General features: G+C 46.1%; 1 protein-coding gene across 1 annotated transcript in view; it reads left to right on the forward strand.

Moving 5' to 3' along the window:
• Positions 1–21,001, forward strand: part of LOC144598296 (choline transporter-like protein 3) — a 95,240-nt gene extending 74,239 nt beyond the window's left edge. The window contains exons 14-16 of the mRNA XM_078408270.1: positions 1,383–1,619; positions 13,880–13,978; positions 17,972–21,001. Coding sequence (XP_078264396.1) covers positions 1,383–1,619; positions 13,880–13,978; positions 17,972–17,989 — 354 coding nt within the window. The 3' untranslated portion in view covers positions 17,990–21,001. The remainder of the gene's footprint in view (positions 1–1,382; positions 1,620–13,879; positions 13,979–17,971) is intronic.
• Positions 21,002–22,979: the final 1,978 nt, after the last annotated feature.

The following is a 22,979-nucleotide window of genomic DNA, read 5'->3' on the forward strand; positions in this document are numbered from 1 at the left end:
ACCTACAGGATTGTAGGTTAATTGGCTTCGGTAAAATTGTAAATTGTCCCTAATGTGTGTAGGATAGTGTTAGTGTGCGGGGATCACTGGTCGGCATGGACTCAGTGGGCCAAAGGGTCCGTTTCTGCACTGTGTCTCTAAACTAAACTAAAAAGCTCAACAGAAGTTGGAAAACCTTTGAAATGCGAGTCAGAATAGTTCCACTGTATGTACTCGTTGAGCAATAGATCGCGTGGCAGTGTTGCTTCTGTTGAATGAATTGTCTCCAAATACTCCCTTCACAATCTCACATCTGAACACAGCCGCCAAGGTGAGGTGTGACACCCTGATTTCACAAAATGCTGGAGTAACTCAGCGGGACAGGCAGCATCTCCGGAGAGAAGGAGTGGGTGGCGTTTCGGGTCGACACCCTTCTTCAGACGGAGGGCTCTGAAGATGATGTGGGTCATGCATGTAACTACTATCAGTCAATCCATCCATCTGAAATTTATATTGCTTCATTCTAACACGGCAGCAGTTTTTCCAATTCAATTCAATACACTCCACTCCTTAATCAGGGCGGCGCAGTGGTGCAGCGGTAGAGTTGCACCTTACTGCGCCAGAGACCCGGGTTCAATCCTGACTATGGGCGCTGTCTGTCACCCATTCTTCTTTCTCCCCAGAGATGCTGCCTGTCCCACTAAGTTACTCCAGCATTTTGTGTCTATCCTCGGAGTAAACCAGCATCTGCAGTTCCTTCCTGCACACCCTGATTTCATATCCTGGTAAAGAGTTGGAGCAAATAGAAACGGAGGGGAAATAATTGGCTGTAAAAACCTTATCATGTAAACGGGTTTAGTTTTGAGATACAGTGCGGAAATAGGCCCTTCGGCCCACCGAGTCTGCACCGACCAGCGATCCCCGCACATTAACACAAGCCTACACACACCAGGGACAATTTACACTTATACCAATTATACAAACCCAAGCCAATTAACCTACAAACCTGCAGTATAAGAAGATAACTGCAGATGCTGGTACAAATCGAAGGTTTTTATTCACAAAATGCTGGAGTAACTCAGCAGGTCAGGCAGCATCTCGGGAGAGAAGGAATGGTCGGGTCGAGACCCTTCTCCAAACCTGTAGGTCTTTGGAGTGTGGGAGGAAACCGAAGTCCTCGGAGAAAACCCACACGCAGGTCACTGGGAGAACGTACAAACTCCGTACAGACGGCGCCCGTAGTCGGGATCGAACCCGGGACTCCGGCGCCGCAAACGCTGTAAGGCAGCAACTCTACCGCTGTGCCACCCTAAGGGTTGACAAGATACACGGCCCGGGTTTGGATGTGGTTGTTCTGCTTGATCTTTGTGAATGTGATGTACATCAGTACTTGTTCTTTTCAGGTGTTCATTGTGTGTTTCACAGTCTTTGGAGGACTCATGGCTTTCAACTACACCCGCGACCTGAACTTCTGGGCGATCCCTCTCATCATGGTGGCCTTTTTTGCCTATTTGGTGGCCCATTGCTTCCTGTCGGTGTTTGAGATGGTGGTGGATGTCTTGTTCCTGTGCTATGCTGTCGATCTGGCAACTAACGATGGGTCTCCAGAGAAACCATACTTCATGGACAAGGAGCTAATGGTAAGCTCAAGGGGTGCACTGACCCTTCCGGTCTCCACTTCCATCCCCTCTTTCTGTAGCAAGCAAATGAAAGGCAGGAGTGGCGGGAGGGAGGGAGGATCAAAATGTTCCATTTTGCGTGTAAATTAACTTGTTCTTCAATAACATCATTTAATAATGTCACCGTCGTGTAGGTCTGAAGGGATTGGTTGGTGGTTGGGGCTGTTATCACGGTAAAGAGAATGTGTTGAGTGGAACTGCAGATGGTGGCTTACACCAAAAAACGATGGAGTAACTCAGCGGGGACAGGCAGCAACTCTGGATCGAAGGAATGGGTGACGTTTCGGGTCGGAAAAGAAGGGTCTCGACCCGAAGTGTCACGCTTTCCTTCTCTCCAGAGATGCTGCCTGTCCCGCTGGGTTACTCCGACATTTTGTGTTTATCACAGTAAGAGTCTGTGTGAAATAGCCAAACTAGGGCAATTATCCTACTGTTGGAATGGTGGTGTGGTGGACAGATCACAGCCTCTTCATGTACGCCGCAGGTCACCATGTCATGGTACTACATTACATTCATATTACATTCATATCCACATTAGGCAAGAAATGGTTTTGGGTAGACTGATGGGGCTGAAGGCTGATAAATCCCCAGGGCCTGATGGTCTGCATCCCAGGGTACTTAAGGAGGTGGCTCTAGAAATAGTGGAAGCATTGAAGATCATTTTTCAATGTTCTATAGATTCAGGATCAGTTCCTGTGGATTGGAGGATAGCAAATGTTATCCCACTTTTTAAGAAAGGAGGGAGAGAGAAAACGGGTTATTATAGACCAGTTAGTCTGACATCAGTGGTGGGGAAGATGCTGGAGTCAATTATAAAAGACGAAATTGCTGAGCATTTGGATAGCAGTAACGATCATTCCGAGTCAGCATGGATTTACGAAGGGGAAATCATGCTTGACAAATCTACTGGAATTTTTTGAGGATGTAACTAGGAAAATTGACAGGGGAGAGTCAGTGGATGTGGTGTACCTCGACTTTCAGAAAGCCTTCGACAAGGTCCCACATAGGAGATTAGTGGGCAAAATTAGAGCACATGGTATTGGGGGTAGGGTACTGACATGGGTAGAAAATTGGTTGACAGACAGAAAGCAAAGAGTGGGGATAAATGGGTCCCTTTCGGAATGGCAGGCAGTGACCAGTGGGGTACCGCAAGGTTCGGTGCTGGGACCCCAGCGATTTACGATATACATTAATGACTTAGATGAAGGGATTAAAAGTACCATTAGCAAATTTGCAGATGATACTAAGCTGGGGGGTAGTGTGAATTGTGAGGAAGATGCAATAAGGCTGCAGGGTGACTTGGGCAGGTTGTGTGAGTGGGCGGATACATGGCAGATGCAGTTTAATGTAGATAAGTGTGAGGTTATTCACTTTGGAAGTAAGAATAGAAAGGCAGATTATTATCTGAATGGTGTCAAGTTAGGAAGAGGGGATGTTCAACGAGATCTGGGTGTCCTAGTGCATCAGTCACTGAAAGGAAGCATGCAGGTACAGCAGGCAGTGAAGAAAGCCAATGGAATGTTGGCCATAACAAGAGTTGAGTATAGGAGCAAAGAGGTCCTTCCACAGTTGTACCGGGCCCTGGTGAGACCGCACCTGGAGTACTGTGTGCAGTTTTGGTCTCCAAATTTGAGGAAGGATATTCTTGCTATTGAGGGCGTGCAGGGTAGGTTCACTAGGTTAATTCCCGGAATGGCGGGACTGTCGTATGTTGAAAGGCTGGAGCAATTAGGCTGTATACACTGGAATTTAGAAGGATGAGGGGGGATCTTATTGAAACATATAAGATAATTAGGGGATTGGACACATTAGAGGCAGGAAACATGTTCCCAATGTTGGGGGAGTCCAGAACAAGGGGCCACAGTTTGAGAATAAGGGGTAGGCCATTTAGAACGGAGATGAGGAAGAACTTTTTCAGTCAGAGAGTGGTGAAGGTGTGGAATTCTCTGCCTCAGAAGGCGGTGGAGGCCAGTTCGTTGGATGCTTTCAAGAGAGAGCTGGATAGAGCTCTTAAGGATAGCGGAGTGAGGGGGTATGGGGAGAAGGCAGGAACGGGGTACTGATTGAGAGTGATCAGCCATGATCGCATTGAATGGCGGTGCTGGCTCGAGGGACTGAATGGCCTACTCCTGCACCTATTGTCTATTGTCTATTGTCTATTGACTGGGTTCTGTGACAAATCAGAACACGATGGATCTATTTGTCACTTCTAGCTGAATGTGGATGTAAACGCATCAGTTTGTCCTTGACACTCGCATACTGGGCTTGTCCATTGTTGTAAAATAAGACATTCTTGCAGCCCCTTCATCACAGGAGCTGATTAATCGTCCATCAACTCTTGCAACTAGATGTGGCAAGGCTCCAAAAGCTTTGATCTGATGCATTGCTTGTTTGTTGCAATACGACACACTGGACGGTGTCCTCTGTATAAAGATAGGTCTGTGTGGTGATCACTTCCACCAATGCTATTATAGGCAGTTCTTAAGTTCATAAGGGATAGGAGCAGAATTAGGCCGTTCGGCCCGTCGTCTACTCCACCATTCAATCATAGCTGATCTTGCTTTCCCTCTCAACCCCATTCTCCTGCCTTCTCCCCATAACCCCTGACACCCGTATTAATCAAGAATCTATCTATCTCTGCCGTAAAAATATCCACTGACTTGGCCTCCTTCTGTGGGAATGAATTCCAGTTGCTGCTGTCCACAAGATGATTGGCAAGGACGAGGTCAAGTAGGCATTCTTATAGGTGCCAATTCACTCACTACCTGGTTTGGTAGCAGAGCCCTTTCGGACTGGACCAGCTCAGATACCAAGACACTCTCGGTGATCACCACTGAAGATCCTGTCTGGATTCTGCGCTTTGCTTCTTCAAAGTGTTGCTAAACATGGAGAAGCACCGATCCATCAGCTGACGGGGAGACGGTATGTGTTAAGCAAGAAGGAACTGCAGATGCTGGTGTCCACCGAAGATAGATTTCTCAGATTTGAAAAAATCCCTCTACTTAAACTAATCCTTCTGCTTGACCTGGTATCATCTGCCCAGCACCCTTGGACTCCGCACCCTTGGACCTCTCACTCCTGTCTGTGCTCCTGTCTCTGCTGGCTTGGACTGCTCCCCTGTGGGTTACCTGACAGCTAGCGCTGACGTCATCAAATCGCTAACGCTAACGCTAACGCTACCGCTAACGCTAACAGTTGCCTGGCTGCCTGCTTGCTTGCCTGCTTGCCTGCTTGCCTGGCTACCTCCTCTGCCTGCACATCCTCAGCTCAGTATTAACCCTCAGGCTGCTCAGCTTCCTCGATCCTCATAGGCCTTGCTCTGGATCAGCCTGTTGTGCCTGCTGTGACCTTTTGATCTCTCTGGGCTCTATGCTCCTTCGCTCCTGCCTGGCATGGCACTGAAGTACTTTGCTGCAAGGCTGCTCCAGCTCAACAACCACTCCACTCCGCCATGCATCTCTGCCATCATCAACCACGGACTTCTACGACGACCCAAATACATCCACAGAGGCTCCGGTCACAAGTTTGTCTACTCCCAGACCGGTCACTCCATCCCTACACTCTGGTCAGCTGATCGGACTTCCACTCGTCCATTACATCATCACAACAACGCACACGAGCGTGCCCCCTGTCTACAAGCTCTGGCTAAATCACCCGTGTCCATCCACACCATACAAAGCAACATGAAGCTCACTCTGCTCAACATCCGGTCCCTCAACAATAAAAGCCTCATTCTAAATGACTTCATCCTGGAAAATAAACTGGACTTCCTCTGTCTGACAGAAACCTGGCAACAACCTCTGGATTACCTCTCACTCAACCTCACTACACCCAATGGATACTCCTACATCAATAAACCACGCTCGGAAGGCCGAGGTGGTGGGATTGCCGTAATTCACCGACAGGACTTCAAGATCAACCTCATCTCCATCTCATCTGCTCCGTCATTTGAACACCTGGCTTTCAAACTCTCTGGCCACACAAAATTAGTCATGGCAGGTGTCTACCGCCCTCCCAAACCACACCCATCATTCCTTTCTGACTTCTCTGACATTCTGACCCAGTTCTGTTCTCTCTCCCCCTCAATCCTCCTCCTCGGTGATTTCAACATCCACATGGACTCCACTGACTCCACAATAACCGCTGACTTCACTGAAATACTCAACTGCTTTAACCTCACTCAACACGTAAATTTTCCCACCCATAACCGTGGGCACATTCTGGACCTTGTCTGCTCCACTGGACTAAATCTACATCACCTCTCTGGCTCCGACCCCACCCTCTCTGATCACTTAGCCATCACCATGTCCGTCAACATTCCCACCCCAGCTCCAAAGCAAAAACGCAAAATAAACTTCCGCAAGCTGAACTCTGTTTCACCTACCTCGCTCTCATCCTCCCTCTCTGAAATAATGTCCGCCTCTCCCTTCGTTGACCTCCACAGCCCCTCTGACCTCACTGACTACTACAACCGCACTCTCTCCTCCTGCCTCGACCAGCTTGCACCTATAAAAACCAAAACAGTTTCCTTCACCCACTCTGCTCCCTGGTTTACCCCTGAACTCCGCGTGATGAAAACTCATGCCCGTCAACTTGAAAGACTCCGCAACAAAACAGGTCTCACAATTCACTCCCAAGCCTACAAAGACCACATACAGCACTATAAAGATGCCCTCTCCCATGCCCACTCCACCTACTACTCTCAAATAATTCACTCTGGCTCCGGAAACCCCAAAACACTCTTCTCTACAATAAACAAACTCCTCAGCCCCCTGGACACCATCTCCCAATCATTCACAGTTGACAAATGCACCACTTTCCTTTCATTCTTCCAAAGCAAAATAGACAACATCTACAGCACCTTAACCACCAACGCACCTGCTCCCCCTCAAACCACCTGCCCCCCCTTATCCTGTCAGCCCCTGCCTCAGTTCTCCCCAATCTCCACCACCAACCTCTCTGACCTCTTCACAGGAATAAAAACTGCCACCTGCTCTCTGGACCCCATCCCCTCCAGCTTTGTCAAGGCCTGCCTTCCTGCTCTCTCTCCACTTATCACTGCAACAATAAACTCCTCCCTGTCCACTGGCATCGTCCCGCCATCCCTCAAAATCGCTGCTGTCACCCCCATTCTGAAAAAACCTGGTCTAAACCCTGACACCCCAAACAACTTCAGACCAATCTCCAACCTACCCTTTCTGTCCAAAGTTTTGGAACGTGCTGTAGCTTCCCAACTAAAATACCACCTCTCTACCAATAACCTGTATGAAACTTTCCAATCTGGATTCCGCTCAAACCACTGTACTGAAACTGCGCTCCTCAAAATCACAAACGACATTCTCCTCTCCTCCGACGCTGGCAACCTCAACATCCTCATCCTACTTGACCTCAGCGCCGCCTTTGACACCATAAATCACTCCATTCTCCTCACCCGACTTGAAACCTCCCTTAACATCACCGGCACAGCCCTATCCTGGTTTAAATCTTACCTCTCTGACAGACACCAGTTCATCTCCATTAACAACTGTAAATCCCCCACCGCTCCCCTCCCCCAAGGTGTCCCCCAAGGCTCAGTCCTTGGCCCCCTCCTCTTCATCCTCTACCTGTTCCCCCTTGGTCAATTAATCCGCCGTCATGGTCTCAACTTCCACTGCTTCGCCGATGATATCCAGCTCCTCATCTCCACCAAGTCAATCTCCTCCACCACACACTCTACACTGACAAACTGCATTACTGAAATAAAATCTTGGCTTCAATCAAACTTCCTCAAACTCAATTGCAACAAATCTGAAATCATCATCATTGGTCCAAAAATGCTCACCAAATCCACCCAAAACTTCATCCTCAACATTGATGGTCTCCCAGTATCCACCTCACCTCACATCCGGAATCTTGGAATCATCCTTGATCAAACCCTCTCCTTCGACAAACACATCAAACACATCACAAAGACAGCCTTCTTCCACCTCAAAAACATTGCCCGTCTCCGTCCATCCCTCTCCTCCACAGCTGCAGAAACCCTCATCCACGCCTTCATCACCTCCCGTCTGGACTACTGCAACAGCCTCCTCTATGGCGCACCCTCAAAAATCATCAATAAACTTCAATACATTCAAAACTCCGCTGCCCGTCTACTCACACACACCTCGATCCGTGACCATATCACCCCCGTCCTTTATAAACTCCACTGGCTCCCCATCCCCCAGAGAATCCAGTACAAAATCCTCCTCATAACCTACAAAGCCCTCCATAACCTGGCCCCATCCTACCTGACCGACCTCCTCCACAGGCACACTCCCACCTGCACCCTCCGCTCTGCCGCTGCCAATCTCCTATCCCCCCACATCCGGACTAAACTCAGATCCTGGGGGGACAGGGCTTTCTCCATCGCTGCTCCCACCCTATGGAACTCACTACCCCAAACCGTTAGAGACTCCCCCACACTCACCACATTCAAAACATCGCTGAAGTCCCACCTGTTCAGCACTGCCTTCAACCACTGAAGGTCACCTCACCTACTGTCTCCTTTCTCTGTTCATTTATTTATTTACTTATTTATCTATTTATTAATTTCCCTATGTTCTCAAAATCTCTGTAAAGCGTCTTTGAGTATATGAAAAGCGCTATATAAATAAAATGCATTATTATTATTATTATTATAGACACATGACCCGAAACGTCACCCATTCCTTCTCTCCAGAGATGCTGCCCGACCTGCTGAGTTACTCCAGCATTTTGTGTCTAAAGCAAGGAGGATTTTTTTTGCCTGTCTTTGATCTGATGAGACATCCCAAAGACGACTCCCTCTTGCCTGTGTAATGGTGTGCTGCCATCTTTGGCGGGTCTGTTTCAGGAAAGATTTCTGTTCCCTGGGAGCTGCCCGACCTGCCAAGTATTTCCTGCTTTTTTGTGTTTTTTTATATAGTCACAGACGTTGCACATTGCACTCCTCGAGTTACTTTCCTAAACTATGAGAGCTCACCATGTCCAACTTTATCTTTCTGGTGTGAGTTTTCACTTCCATCACTCAATCTCATGGAATTTCATGAAAGACAACAAAGTAAAACTGTTTTATTTCTCCTTTGGGTTTTCCTACCAGATGAACATATTAGCAATCAACGGATCTGTGTAAACAATAACCTACTGGGACAGGTCACCCTCGACCACTGTGTACTTCCTGTCTTTGCAGTATCATTATCTAGTTTTGGTCTTTAGAGATACAGCACGGAAATGGGTCCTTTGTCCCACCGAATCCGCGCCGACCAGCGATCCCTGCACACCAGCGCAATCCTACATATTAGGGACAATTTACTAAAGCCAATTAACTTACATACTTGACATACTTGACATACTCCTGTATGTCTTTGGAGTGTGGGAGGAAACCGGAGCACCTGGAGAAAACCCACGTGGTCACAGGGAGAACATACAACCACCGTACAAACAGCACCCGTAGTCAGGATCGAACCTGGGTCTCTGGTTTTTTTAAAATTATATATATTGAACTTTTTTCGTTGTAAATTATGGTGTTTACAGGGTGCTATGTGAACATATCTGTTGTGCTGCTGCGAGTAAGAATTTAATTGTTCAGTTCCGGTGACATCAATATACTAAAACTCTCGTTAGTTTGTCCCTGAACTACAGACAAAACGGTACACGATAGCGCGACAATTTTAGGCCCATCTTACTCGCCATCATCCCTTTGGTGCTAATGAAAGAAGTTTAATTGAAATGTGTGTTATATTTTTAAAGTTATTCACATTTTAAAGTTTAAATCTATCTCCTTGGGAGGGGGGAGGGTGGGGGTGGAGGGAGGATAAGGGGGGGGTTCAGGGGGATGGAGTGGGGGAGGGAGGGGAGGTGGGAGGATAAAGGAGGTGGTGGGGAGGGGGAGAAGGGGGAGGGAGGGGAGGGGTGGAGGGGGATGGGAGGGGAGGAGGGAGAGGGGAGAAGGGAGGGGGGTGGGGGGAGGTGGAAGTGGGGTGGAGGGGAGGGGAGGGGGAGGAGGAGAGGGTGCTGCACCAATGCAGGAGAGGTTTGGGCCCAACGGGTCCACTAGGTCAAGTATGACAATAAAGCACTCCTGGCTCTCTTGACTCTTGCCCTGCCAGCTCTTATTTCCCTGTCTCTCGAGGATTGGATAGGCCATTCATTTGGTCTGGCAATATGGACAACGCCAGCAACACTGGCATTTATTGCCCATTTGAATTACCCCTGAACAGAGAGGACAAGACATTCAGTGCACTAGATTGCTTACATACATTTTCATAGTTCCCATTACTGAGGCTAATTTTAATTCCAGATTTATTTAATTACTCCAGTTTAAATTCCTCAGCTGTCATGGTGGGATTTGAACTCATGCCTCTCGATCAATGGTCCGGAACTCTGGCTGTGAGACAGTAACTCAGTCATCGTGCTGCGCCCGTTAAAGTTGAAAGAATGCGAATGTTTTTTTAAAAAATATATTTGGTTTTAAAGCAAAACAATTGTCGTTTATCTGCATTTATCTTCTTCCAAACGTTTGGTGAGCTGCCAAACCTCACCGGCATAACGTTGGCGACTAGATGCAAAGTGCATGCAGACAACTCCGGTCAGTGGGTACATTGCATGCCCCTGAGGCAGGGTGCAAGGAGCCAACCACCAGCTCAACTCACACTCCCGCCCACCAATGTTCACACACAGCGGGCTGGAGGACTCTGTGTTCCACGTGTATATGGAGTGTGTGAGGTTGCAGCCTCTCTTTTGAGGATGTAACTAGGAGAGCCGGTGGATGTGGTGTACCCCGACTTTCAGAAAGCCTTCGGCAAGGTCCCACATAGGAGATTAGTGGGCAAAATTAGAGCACATGGTATTGGGGGTAGGGTACTGACATGGATAGAAAATTGGTTGGCAGACAGAAAGCAAAGAGTGGGGATAAATGGGTCCCTTTCAGAATGGCAGGCAGTGACTAGTGGGGTACCGCAAGGCTCGGTGCTGGGACCGCAGCTATTTACAATATACATTAATGACTTGGATGAAGGGATTAAAAGTACCATTAGCAAATTTGCAGATGATACGAAGCTGGGTGGTAGTGTGAACTGTGAGGAAGATGCTATGAGGTTGCAGGGTGACCTGGACAGGTTGTGTGAGTGGGCGGATGCATGGCAGATGCAGTTTAATGTGGATAAGTGTGGATCCACTTTGGTGGTAAGAATAGGAAGGCAGATTATTATCTGAATGGTGTCAAGTTAGGAAAAGGGGACGTACAACGAGATCTGGGTGTCCTAGTGCATCAGTCACTGAAAGGAAGCATCCAGGTACAGCAGGCAGTGAAGAAAGCCAATGGAATGTTGGCCTTCATAACAAGAGGAGTTGAGTATAGGAGCAAAGAGGTCCTTCTGCAGTTGTACAGGGCCCTAGTGAGACCACATCTGGAGTACTGTGTTCAGTTTTGGTCTCCAAATTTGAGGAAGGATATTCTTGTTATTGAGGGCGTGCAGCATAAGTTTACTAGGTTAATTCCCAGAATGACAGGACTGTCTATGTTGAAAGACTGGAGCGACCAGGCTTGTATACACTGGAATTTAGAAGGATGAGAGGGGATCTTATCGAAACATATAAGATTATTAAGGGGTTGGACACGTTAGAGGCAGGAAACATGTTCCCAATGTTGGGGGAGTCCAGAACCAGGGGCCACAGTTTAAGAATAAGGGGTAGACCATTTAGAACGGAGATGAGGAAAAACTTTTTCTGTCAGAGCGGTGTAAATCTGTGGAATTCTCAGAAGGCAGTGGAGGCCAATTCTCTGAATGCATTCAAGAGAGAGCTAGATAGAGCTCTTAAGGATAGCGGAGTCAGGGGGTATGGGGAGAAGGCAGGAACGGGGTACACTAGTTTCAACTGCCTGTGTTTGGCCCATATCCCTCTAAACCTGTCCTATCCACACACCTGTCTAATTGTTTATTAAACATTGCGATAGTCCCTGCCTCAACTACCTGGCAACTCATTCCACCCTATGTGAGAAAGAGTTACCCTTCATACTTCTATTAAATCTTTCCCCCTTCACCTTAAACACATGTCCTCTACTCTGGGCAAGGGACTCTGTGTTTCTACCCATTCTATTCCCCTCATGAGTTTATGCACCTATATAAGACCTCTATTGTATTGTATCGGTGTCCGAGGTAATGAGGAGAAGATAGATCAGCCATGATTGAATGGCGGAGTAGACTTGATGGGCCAAATGGCCTCATTTTACTCATATCCCTTGTGGCATGCATTTGGTGTCCACAATATGGTTTCCATGCATTGTGAAACCAAACACAGATGGGGGTCACTACTTTGCAGCCTGCCTTTGTTCAGTCCATAAAGTCAACTCCAAGCTTCTATTAGTAGGTACAAAACTGCAGATGCTAGTTAATATTAAAGATAGGCACAAAGAGCTGGAGTAACTCAGCGGGTCAGGCAGCGTCAACGGAGAAAAAGGATGGGCAATGTTTTGGGTCGGCAGCCTGGCTTGGAATCAATAGACAATAGGTGCAGGAGTAGGCCATTCGGCCCCTTCGAGCCAGCACCGCCATTCAATGTGATCATGGCTGATCATTCGCAATCAGTACCCCGTTCCTGCCTTCTCCCCATACCCCCTGACTCCGCTACCCTTAAGAGCTCTATCTAGCTCTCTCTTGAATCCAGCTCTTTGTGCCTATCTTTAATATTAACTGGCATCTGCAGATTTGTATCTACTAATAGAAGCCTGGAGTTGACTTTATGGACTGAAGCAGCAGGGGAGGGAGGCAGTGCTAGCCAGGGCTGGTGTCAGCAGCCCGGCCTAGTGCCGAAGGTAGGCAGGTCCGTCAGTTATAACCAAAAATCCGTTTTAAAGAGGTCCGTAATAACGAGGGTTTACTGTATCTAATTTTTCCTCAGTCCGTCTCTCCACAGGTGTGGCCGCCTCTTTTTCAATTTCTTCCTTTTCTTTTGCTTCTGTCTCTAACGGAGACAAATGCAGACATGTGGGACTAGCCCGATATTTCAACTTGGTTGGCATGGTCACGGTGGACTGAAGGACCTGTCTTTGTGCTGTACAGCCAGCTCTATGACATTATATCTCTTACTTTAAGTCTGCATTCCATAACAGAAATTCCACCCATTCCCTCCACACTTCTCTTCTCACTCTTTACTTTTGATGAAGTGTCGTCGACTTGAAATGTCAGCACTTGTCTCTCCCCCCCGCTTTGATGCTGCTTGACTTGGTATGTGCTTCTACATTTTTTGTTTCAGTTCAATTTGGCACATTACTTCAGTAACCTGGACAATACTACCGGCACTAAACAGCTACTGTTGACAAATACCAATCTGACGGTCTCCTTCTTCACAAGGAGAGAGAGAAGATACTTGGGGACTGCCTGACCTGTCAACTGCTTTGTAGTAAATAACTTGCTCTTCTTTTATTCTTTGCTCAACAAGGATGGTTCCTACGTTTGAGAAATACAGTATTTGCACATTGGTCTAATCTAAAGAACAGATGCATCAGTCGTGAAGACCTTTCATGCTAGCTTAATATTTGACTCTGTGTCTGTGTGTGCCTGTCCATGTGTATCTGTATGTCCGTGTGTATCTGTGTGTGCGTGTCTGTCCATGTGTATCCGAGTGTCTGTGTGTGTCTGTCCATGTCTATCTGTGTGGCTGTGTGTGTGTGTGTATGTGTGTGTCTGTCCGTGTGTCTGTGTGTGTCTGTCCATGTGTGTGTGTGTGTCCGTCTGTCCGTGTCTGTCCATGTGTATGTGTCTGTGTGTGTCTGTCCATGTGTGTGTGTGTGTCCGTCTGTCCGTGTCTGTCCATGTGTCTGTGTCTGTGTGTCTGTGTCTGTTCGTGTGTCTGTGTCTGTCCGTGTGTCTGTGTGTGTGTCTGTGTCTGTCCATGTGTCTGTCCGTGTGTCTGTGTCTGTCCGTGTGTCTGTGTCTGTCCGTGTGTCTGTCTGTCTGTCTGTTCATGTGTCTGTCCGTGTGTCTGTGTCTGTCCGTGCGTCTGTGTCTGTCCTTGTGTCTGTCCGTGTGTCTGTCCGTGTCTGCCCGTGTGTCTGTCCGTGTGTCTGTGTCTGTCCGTGTGTGTTGTCTGTGTATCTGCTTGTCCGTTTGTCTGTGCACATTGTTACCAACATTAGTTTCACTTTTCTCAGAGATCCTATTACCATAGAACGATGCTTTCGTTAAACACTGCCAGAATAACTCTTTATTGTTTCTCTCTAGAAATTTATAGGCAAAGCCAACGAAAAGGCGAAGAGGAAAAGTGGAAGTAACAAAGCAAACGAGGAAAATAACAGCTACGTGGCAGAACTGCAGCCAATGGTCAGTGTGGAGAACGGTCACAGTAATACGTGTTCTAAGCTGTTGCAGAATAGTGCTCATTTCAATTCAGTCTCCTGTGGATGTCTCAAAATCTGTCCACTTTAAAATATCTGTGTCCAACGACTCAAAAGTTCCCTGTGTTTACAAACATGAGGCGCATTTTCTAAAGGCTTGACTGATTTGAAACTTGCCCATCATAACCAAACTCAGTTAAAATTTAACTTGAAAATATTGCATCTCGCGGAATGATTTGAAGGGCCAGAGAATTCATCTAATCTTTTGATGAAAGGTTGTATTTCTGATGTTGGCCAGTAAAATGCACAAATAAGATGCAGAATTCAACAGCAACTTTCATTTTCGTACCCCCCTGCTGTACAGTTAGGTTAAAAATGTCAAAATTATCTTAAGAGAAGATTCACAAACTATGGCTATGATCACAAGGAATATTTTTGTGGACTTAATCATGCCAATCTTGTTGAAGTACACAAGAAAATTGGAGTAGTTTTAGTTTTAAGTTAGCTGAAGAGCCTGTTTCCATGCGGTATCTCTAAACTAAACTAAAAATGAGATAAACAGTGCCCAATGTGCTGTTATTCCCCATAAGGCACCTTCTTCATTTCAGGAAACAACCTTGTGAACTTTCTCTGAACTGCCCCCCATTGTAACTATTTCCTTCCTTAATTAAGGTTCCCATAACTGTATGCTGTACGTCTGTTGTTACTATACTGTTATACTTCCCTATACACTGGGATCAGCCAATCATCCCTGTCCCGCCTGCAATTGGTCCAAAACGCCGCAGCGAGACTCCTAACGGGTACCCGTAAAAGGGACCACATCACCCCGATTCTGGCCTCTCTCCACTGGCTCCCAGTACGGTACAGAATCACCTTCAAGCTCCTCCTATTCACATACAAAGCCTTAAACGGGCTTGCCCCTCCCCTATATCAAAAATCTAACCCACCAGTCTATCTCCAGGTCCCTCAGGTCGGCCGACTTGCTGCTACTCACTATCCCGCGGTCTAGGCTTAAGCTCAGGGGTGACCGCGCTTTTGCGGTTGCAGCTCCTAGACTGTGGAACAGCATCCCTCTCCCCATCAGAACTGCCCCCTCCATCGACTCCTTTAAGTCCAGGCTCAAAACCTATTTCTACTCCCTAGTGTTTGAGGCCCTCTGAGGGGGCGCTGTGAACTGTTTATGTATGTGCTGTTATGTTTGTTTGTGTGCCATTGTATGTTCGTTTCTTAGTACCTGAACTGATGTACAGCACTTTGGTCAACGTGGGTTGTTTTTAAATGTGCTATACAAATAAAATTGACTTGATTGACTTGACTTGACCTCACCTATAACCTACTTGTGTACTCCAGCTCCTTGCAATTAAGGCCAACATTTGACTTGTCTTCCCAATGACTTGGAGACAGTTTTTTTTTTTAAACGATGCATGCCAGAATGATTCTAAAACACAAAAAAACTCAACCTTCAAAATATTTAGAATTTGAGTTTATTTTAGCTATTAGTTTCATAAGATCATAAGTGATAGGAGCAGAATTAGGCCATTCGGCCCATCAAGTCTACTCCTCCATTCAATCGTGGCTGATCTATCTCTCCCTCCTAACCCCATTCTCCTGCCTTCTCCCCATAACCTCTGACACCCGTACTAATCCAGAATCTATCCATCTCTGCCCTAAATAACTTTGCCTCCACAGCCCTCTGTGGAAAATAATTCCACATGTTTATTAAATTAGAAGTTGATTGGTCATAAAATCAAAACAGATGGAGGTATATTGATGGAAAAATATTGTTGATAAATGTAGCTTAATTTTTAGACACAAGGAACTGCAGATGCTGGTTTACAAAGAAAAATAACAGAAGCAAAGGACTGGAGCATCTCAGTGGGTCAGGCAGTACCCCTGGAGAACATGGTTTGGCGATGAATGGGGTTAGGACGCACCTTCAGTCTTCCTGACCCGAAATAGCACCCTGTTCATGGTCTCCAGAGATGCTGCCTGACCTGTACTTTGTTTCTTTCTTGGCTATTTTGTGTACTGGCTCTTTTTTGTCCACAAAGAAAAGTACTGCTTCAAGAGGAAATGCTTGTCATACTCTGTGAAGCCGGGAATGACCGGTAATTGTGTCTTAGTGCTGATAATCCTGATGGGATCATGGGCTACGTTGGAAAGAAACCACAAACCTATAGATTCAAAGGCTTAGGAGTGGAAGGATCTGAAGCAAAGAAATAAGCAACTCACACTCATTCATGAAGTGGAGAGAGGAATTGGTTATGGAGAATATTGGTAGGTTGTTTAGGATTCTAGTAGTAAAGTCCTTGACCTTGTTCTTAGAGTGGGATATAGTGGACATGGAAAGGATGTTTCGAGTAATGGGAGAGTATAGAACTACAGGGGACAGCCTCAGAATCAAAAGGACGTATCTTTAGAACAGAGATGAGGAGGAATTTCTTTAGTCAGAGGGTGGTGAATCTGTGGGAATTCATTGCTACAGACCGCTGTGCAGGGCAAGACATTTGGTGTTTTTAAAGTAGAGATTGATCGGTCCTTGATTAGTTAGGGCGTCAGGGATTGCAGGAGATGGTAGCAAAATGTGGTTGAGAGGGAAAGATAGATCAGCCATGATTGAATGGCAGCGTAGACTCGATGGGCCGAATGGTCTAATTCTGCTCCTGTGCCGTGTGGTGTATTGGACCTGCAAGGTGAGCCGCAACAAGAGGACAAGTGTTTGCTGAAAACAAACGAAACCTGACAGTTAATAACCATGGCAATCTCATCTACTGCATGCCAGCATGTAACCCTGCAGACTACACACAGGTCTGCATTGGGAGGGAAAGAGAAGCCTCAAATATCACTCTTTTGTGGGGTGAATGTATCAAGGGCGAGAACCTGGGCTGACTTAATGTCTTGAGAAATATCAGAATTATACAGCAACATCTAGTGTTTAGTTTAGAGGAACAGCAGGGAAACAGGGCCTTCAGCCCACCGAGTCCACGCCGACCAGCGATCCCCACGCGCTAACATTATCCTACAATAGCACGCTGCTATTGAGGGCGTGCAACGTAGGTTTACTAGGTTAATTCCCAGAATGGCGGGAATGTCACATGTTGAAAGACTGGAGCAACTAGGCTTGTATACACTGGAATTTAGAAGAATGAGAGGGGATTTTATTGAAACATATAAGATTATTAAGGGGTTGGTGGACACGTTAGAGGCAGGAAACATGTTCCCAATGTTGGGGGAGTCCAGAACCAGGGGCCACAGTTTAAGAATAAGGGGTAGGCTATTTAGAACGGAGATGAGGAAAAACTTTTTCAGTCAGAGAGTTGTGAATCTGTGGAATTCTCTGCCTCAGAAGGCAGTGGAGGCCAATGCATTCAAGAGAGAGCTAGATAGAGCTCTTAAAGATAGCGGAGTCAGGGGGTATGGGGAGAATGCAGGAACGGGATACTGATTGAGAATGATCAGCCATGATCACATTGAATGGCGGTGCTGGCTCGAAGGGCCGAATGGCCTCCTCCTGCACCTATTGTCTATTGTCTTTTGTCTATTATCTACTAGGGACAATTTAAAATATTACCAAAGCCAAGTAACCTACAAACCTCTACGTCTTTGGAGTGTGGGAGGGAACTGGAGCACCTGGAGAAAACCCACGCAGGTGTCGAGGTGAACGTACAAACTCCCATACAGACAGCACCCGTAATCAGCATCTTGCAGGGTCTCTGGTGCTGTAAGGCAGTAACTCCTACTGCTGTGCCATTGTGCTGCCCTTGTTGTATAATGTTGTATGGGCAAGAGTTTCTGGGCACCGGTTTCTAATTTTCCTGCTCATTAAACTCAAGAGGAAATCATAGCCCTTGAGTTCAGAGATCTTGCCTCAAGCATGGTAGAATGTTTAGCTGACATGAATATTATTTTCACAGTAGTTAATATTCAGGACATCACAGCTGCAGAATTAAAACTGCAATGTAATCTTTTTATTTGGCAGGATACAGATGCCACATGATGTGACTCGAATGGACTGGAAATGGGCCTTCATCTTCCATCAAAAGCTTTAATATTTAATAACTGCAAGATAATGGGTGGAGCCATCTGTCAAGTTTGTCCGAATGGCTTGATTCATGTGGAAGTATTTTTCTATATTTAAGTAAAAAGGATTATCTAATATTTTTTTTTGGATTATTCTTATTTATTTTCCCTTGTTGGTCTCTCTCTGTACATCCTGACTACAGGTGCTGCACTGTAAGGAGTTTGTACGTTCTCCCCGTGACCTGCGTGGGTTTACTCCGAGATCTTCGGTTTCTTCCCACACTCCAAAGACGTACAGGTATGTAGGTTAATTGGCTGGGTAAATGTAAAAATTGTCCCTAGTGGGTGTAGGATAGTGTTAATGTACGGGGATCACTGGGCGGCACGGACTTGGAGGGCCGAAAAGGCCTGTTTCCGGCTGTATGTATATGATGATATGATATGATATGATTTGGCTCCAGTAATCAAATCGTAGTGTTTCGGCCTATAATTACATCTGTGCACAAGCTTGTGTACAACTGAGACAGAAGAGACTGGAGATGCTGGAATCTTAAGCAAAGCATAAGTGCTGGAGGAATTCAGTGGGTTAGACAGCATCGAGGGAGGAATGAACAGGTGATGTTTCAGGTTGGGGACTGTTATAGAGACATACAGTGTGGAAACAGGCATTTCCGACCAACATGCCCCGTCTACACTAGTCCCACTTGCCTGCGCTTGACCCATATCCCTCTAAACCTCTGTCCTTCCAATTGAGGCTTCTTCAGCTGACCTGGAAGGATCCTGACCTGGAATGTTGCCTGTCCATTCCCTCCCCCATGTGCTAACATTGAGTGAAATTGTCCTTAAAGGTGAATGTTTCCACCAAATGGAAAAAGCAGTTTGTTTCCAAATCCTTCCGATACGATTGCAAAGGATTCCAGTGCTGACATCTGTGTTTCAAATTGAATGACTGGAGAGATAAGTCTTTTTAAGTGTATATATGTCAAAACGTATTAATACCAGATGGTTGTATATTACTAACCCTTAATACTAGAGGCAGGGTTGCCAACTGTCCCGTATTAGCCGGGACATCCTGTATTTTGGGCTAAATTGGTTTGTCCCATAAGGACCGCCCTTGTCCCGTATTAGGCTCAGGGGGCGCTGTAGGTTAACGGAGTGCGTTTGTGGAGCGGGGCTGAGTGTGTTCGCCTGACGGAGGTTGCATAGCAATCTGCCTCCCGGCCTGGGCGGCCTCCGTTGGTGGAGCGGGAGCACGTGGCCGACAGCTGGATGAGGTCACATGGGACAATGACACCACCTTTTGTCCCTTATTTGGGAGTGAGAAAGTTGGCAACCCTAACTAGAGATCGCCAAAACTGTAATGCATTAACTAACACTAATCCAAATCACAAACCACAGTGGTAAATTATTTTCTAAAGTGAATAAATCTTGAATGCACAAGAGATAATACAATTATTTTTTTTAAAGTGGAAGTTTTCAAAAGATATTTGATAAATGTAATGTAATAGTATAGGAATATTTAACATTACTTATTGATACCTGTTTAACGCAGGAAACTGTTTTCCCCCCACAAACATTCACTCCCTGTTCCAAGTCCGTTGCTCAGTTGGATTCCAATTCTGACCCCTACAGTATTATCCTCTTTAAACAAAATGCAGAATTAAAATGCTGACATGAGTCTTGCTGACCTTAAAGCTCTTGAATTACTAGATAGATGCAACTTCCTCCTTGAGAGTCTTTTGGCCATCCTTCACCAGTGGTCAAGATGTGACTCCATACCCAGTCTTGTGGGCTTGACTCTTTGGTGCACTTTCAAGTCCCTCCATTGTGTATCAAACTCCTTCAAAAAGGAATTTGATACAATGGTATCAGGCCCACTGCCAAAAGCAAAGCAACAAAGCCAGAAGTCTTGGAATGATTAAAGGAAATACTCTCCACACCACCATTTTTTCTGTCTTCTTGCTGATTGATTGCATTTTTAGAAAACAATGTCAAACTAAGGAACTGCAGATGCTGGTTTGCACAAAAGGACACAAAGTCCTCCTGTTCATAAGTTACAGGGGCAGAATTAGGCCATTTGAGCCATAATGTCAACTCCGCCATTCTATCTGATCTATCTTTCCCTCTCAACTCCATTCTCCTGCCTTCTCCCCATAATCCCTGACACCCCTACTAATCAAGAATCTGTCAATTTCCGCTTTACAAAAATCCATTGAGGGCCTGCACAGCCTTCTGTGGCAATGAATTCCACAGATTCCCCATCCTCTGACTAAAGAAATTCCTCCTCGTCTCCTTTCTAAAGGTGCGCTCTTTTATTTGGAGACTATGGCCTCTGGTCCTGTTGGAGTAACCCAGTGGGTCAGACAGCATTCTCTGGATAATATGGATAGGTGGTGTTTCGGGTCAGGACCCTTCTTCAGACTAGTGCATTTTTACACGGCTAATTTCAAATGTTGATTACTGACTGTGTATAAAATCTCGAGGAATAAATCGAGTAGATGCACAGAATCTCTTGCCCAGAGTGGGGGAATCGAGGACCAAAGAGGACATAGGTTCAAGGTGAAGGGGAAAAGATTTAATAGGAATTTGAGGGGTAACTTTTTCACACAAAGGGTGGTGGGTGTATGGAACAAGCTGCTCGAGGAGGTAGTTGAGGCTGGGACTATCCCAACATTTAAGAAACAGTTAGACAAGTCCATGAATAGGACAGGTTTGAAGGGATATGGACCAAACGCAGGCAGGTGAGACTAGTGTAGTTGGGCCATGTTGGCCGGTGTGTGCAAGTTGGGCCACAGGGCCTGTTTCCACACCGTATCACTCTTTTAGCAAAACATTTTTTTTTTAATCTGTTGATGCTGCAAACTAAACTAAAAACAGAATATATAGCATCTGTGGAAAGTAAGACTCAGATCAACATTTCTGGTTGAATATCTTTCAATGAGGAAAAGTTTAAAAAATGACCCCACTATAAATGCAGACAGAGAGACATGAATGAAGTTAATAGACAATAGGTGCAGGAGTAGGCCATTCAGCCCTTCGAGCCAGCACCGCCATTCAATGTGATCATGGCTGATCACTCTCAATCAGTACCCCGTTCCTGCCTTCTCCCCATACCCCCTCACTCCGCCATCCTTAAGAGCTCTATCCAGCTCTCTCTTGAAAGCATCCAACGAACTGGCCTCCACTGCCTTCTGAGGCAGAGAATTCCACACCTTCACCACTCTCTGACTGAAAAAGTTCTTCCTCATCTCCGTTCTAAATGGCCTACCCCTTATTCTTAAACTGTGGCCCCTTGTTCTGGACTCCCCCAACATTGGGAACATGTTTCCTGCCTCTAATGTGTCCAACCCCTTAATAATCTTATACGTTTCAATAAGATCCCCCCTCATCCTTCTAAATTCCAGTGTATACAAGCCTAATTAATGTTACAGATTACTTTTAGAATTGGATTCATCTTTCAAAAACTGGAAAGGCTGGTTATCTGAAATGGTTTCATGAGCCTCCTAAATGGAATGTTCCAGATTACGTGGGGGTTTTTATTGAAACAGGGGCAGTATAGTTGCTGCCTTACAGCGCCATAGACCTGGGTTGGATCCCGCCCATGGGTGCTGTCTGTACGGAGTTTGTACGTTCTCACCGTGATCTGTGTGGGTTTCTCCGGGAGCTCCGGTTTCCTCCCACTCTCCAAAGACGTACAGGTTTGCAGCCTAATTGGTTTGGTGAAATTGTAAATTGTCCCTAGTGAGTGTAGGATAGTGTGCGGGGATTGCTGGTCGGTGTGGACTCGTTGGGCCGAAGGCCCTGTTTCCACACTGTATCTCGAAACTAAACTAAGTATAGGAAACGAAAGACAGCATGGAGAATTGGAAGGAGAGGCAACTGGAAGCTTCCAGCTTGAACAGAAGTGTTTTGTAGAGCAGCTCAGAGTTTGGGTTCTCTGGTATAGAGATGACATCAAAAGCACTAAAGACAGTATCCTAAATTGCGAGTAGAGCAAAAATCTATAGCAAGGAGATACCAAGTTAGCACTTGCAGCAATTTAAAAAAAGCTAAATCTTATTCTTGATTGTGATTTCAGTAGTGAAATAAATATTTTGATGGAGTCTCTGTTAATATGTTAAGATTGGGTAACCAAGAGGCCTTAAGCAGTACAAACATCACCAATGACCAGTATGGGCCAAATGGCTAACTTCAGCGCAGTAAATTCAATATAATAAACATAGCACAAAAAGTAAGGAAATTTGTGTTTGGTAGATTATTTCTTTGTTGTAACAATGCTTCTTGGCAATAAATCTTATACCGTTGGAAAGCCTGTTTATTTCCCTTTTAAATGGTGCCACATTTGTAAGGAACATGCATTTGTGGGACGAGCAGCGGAGCTGAGTATATGGGTTGCACCCATGAAAAATGTGCCAAATCTTCTCTGCCAATGCCAAACAGCTTATTCTGCCATTGACTCTTGTTCGGTGTTGTTTGGTGGATTGGATGATTGAAGTCTGAAGAAACAAGACATATTGGCAATTTAACAATTTATTCATTTAATAAACAGGAGCCTCAGTAGCGTGTGGAAGAACCATACACAGCCACAACAGCCTGGCACCTCCTCCTCATGCTGGTCACCAGCCTGGTCACACACTGTTGTGGGATGGCATCCCATTCTTCAACCAGCATTTGTCGCAAGTCAGCCAACGTGGTTGTGTTGGTCACTCTGGCACGAACAGCACGCCCAAGCTGATCCCACAAGTGTTCAATGGGGTTGAGTTCAGGACTGCTGGCAGGCCATTCCATCCTCTCCACTCCCAAATTCTGGAGGTAGTCTCTGAGAAACCCTGCTCTGTGGGGGCGAGCATTGTCATCTTGGAGGATAGAGTTCGGTCCCAGACTGTGGAGATATGGGATTGCCACTGGTTGCAGAATCTCATCTCGATATCTCTCTGCATTGAGATTGCCTCCAATGATGACAAGCC

The sequence above is a fragment of the Rhinoraja longicauda genome, chromosome 11 (assembly GCF_053455715.1).
Source record: "Rhinoraja longicauda isolate Sanriku21f chromosome 11, sRhiLon1.1, whole genome shotgun sequence".
In the NCBI taxonomy this organism is placed as follows: Eukaryota; Metazoa; Chordata; class Chondrichthyes; order Rajiformes; family Arhynchobatidae; genus Rhinoraja; species Rhinoraja longicauda.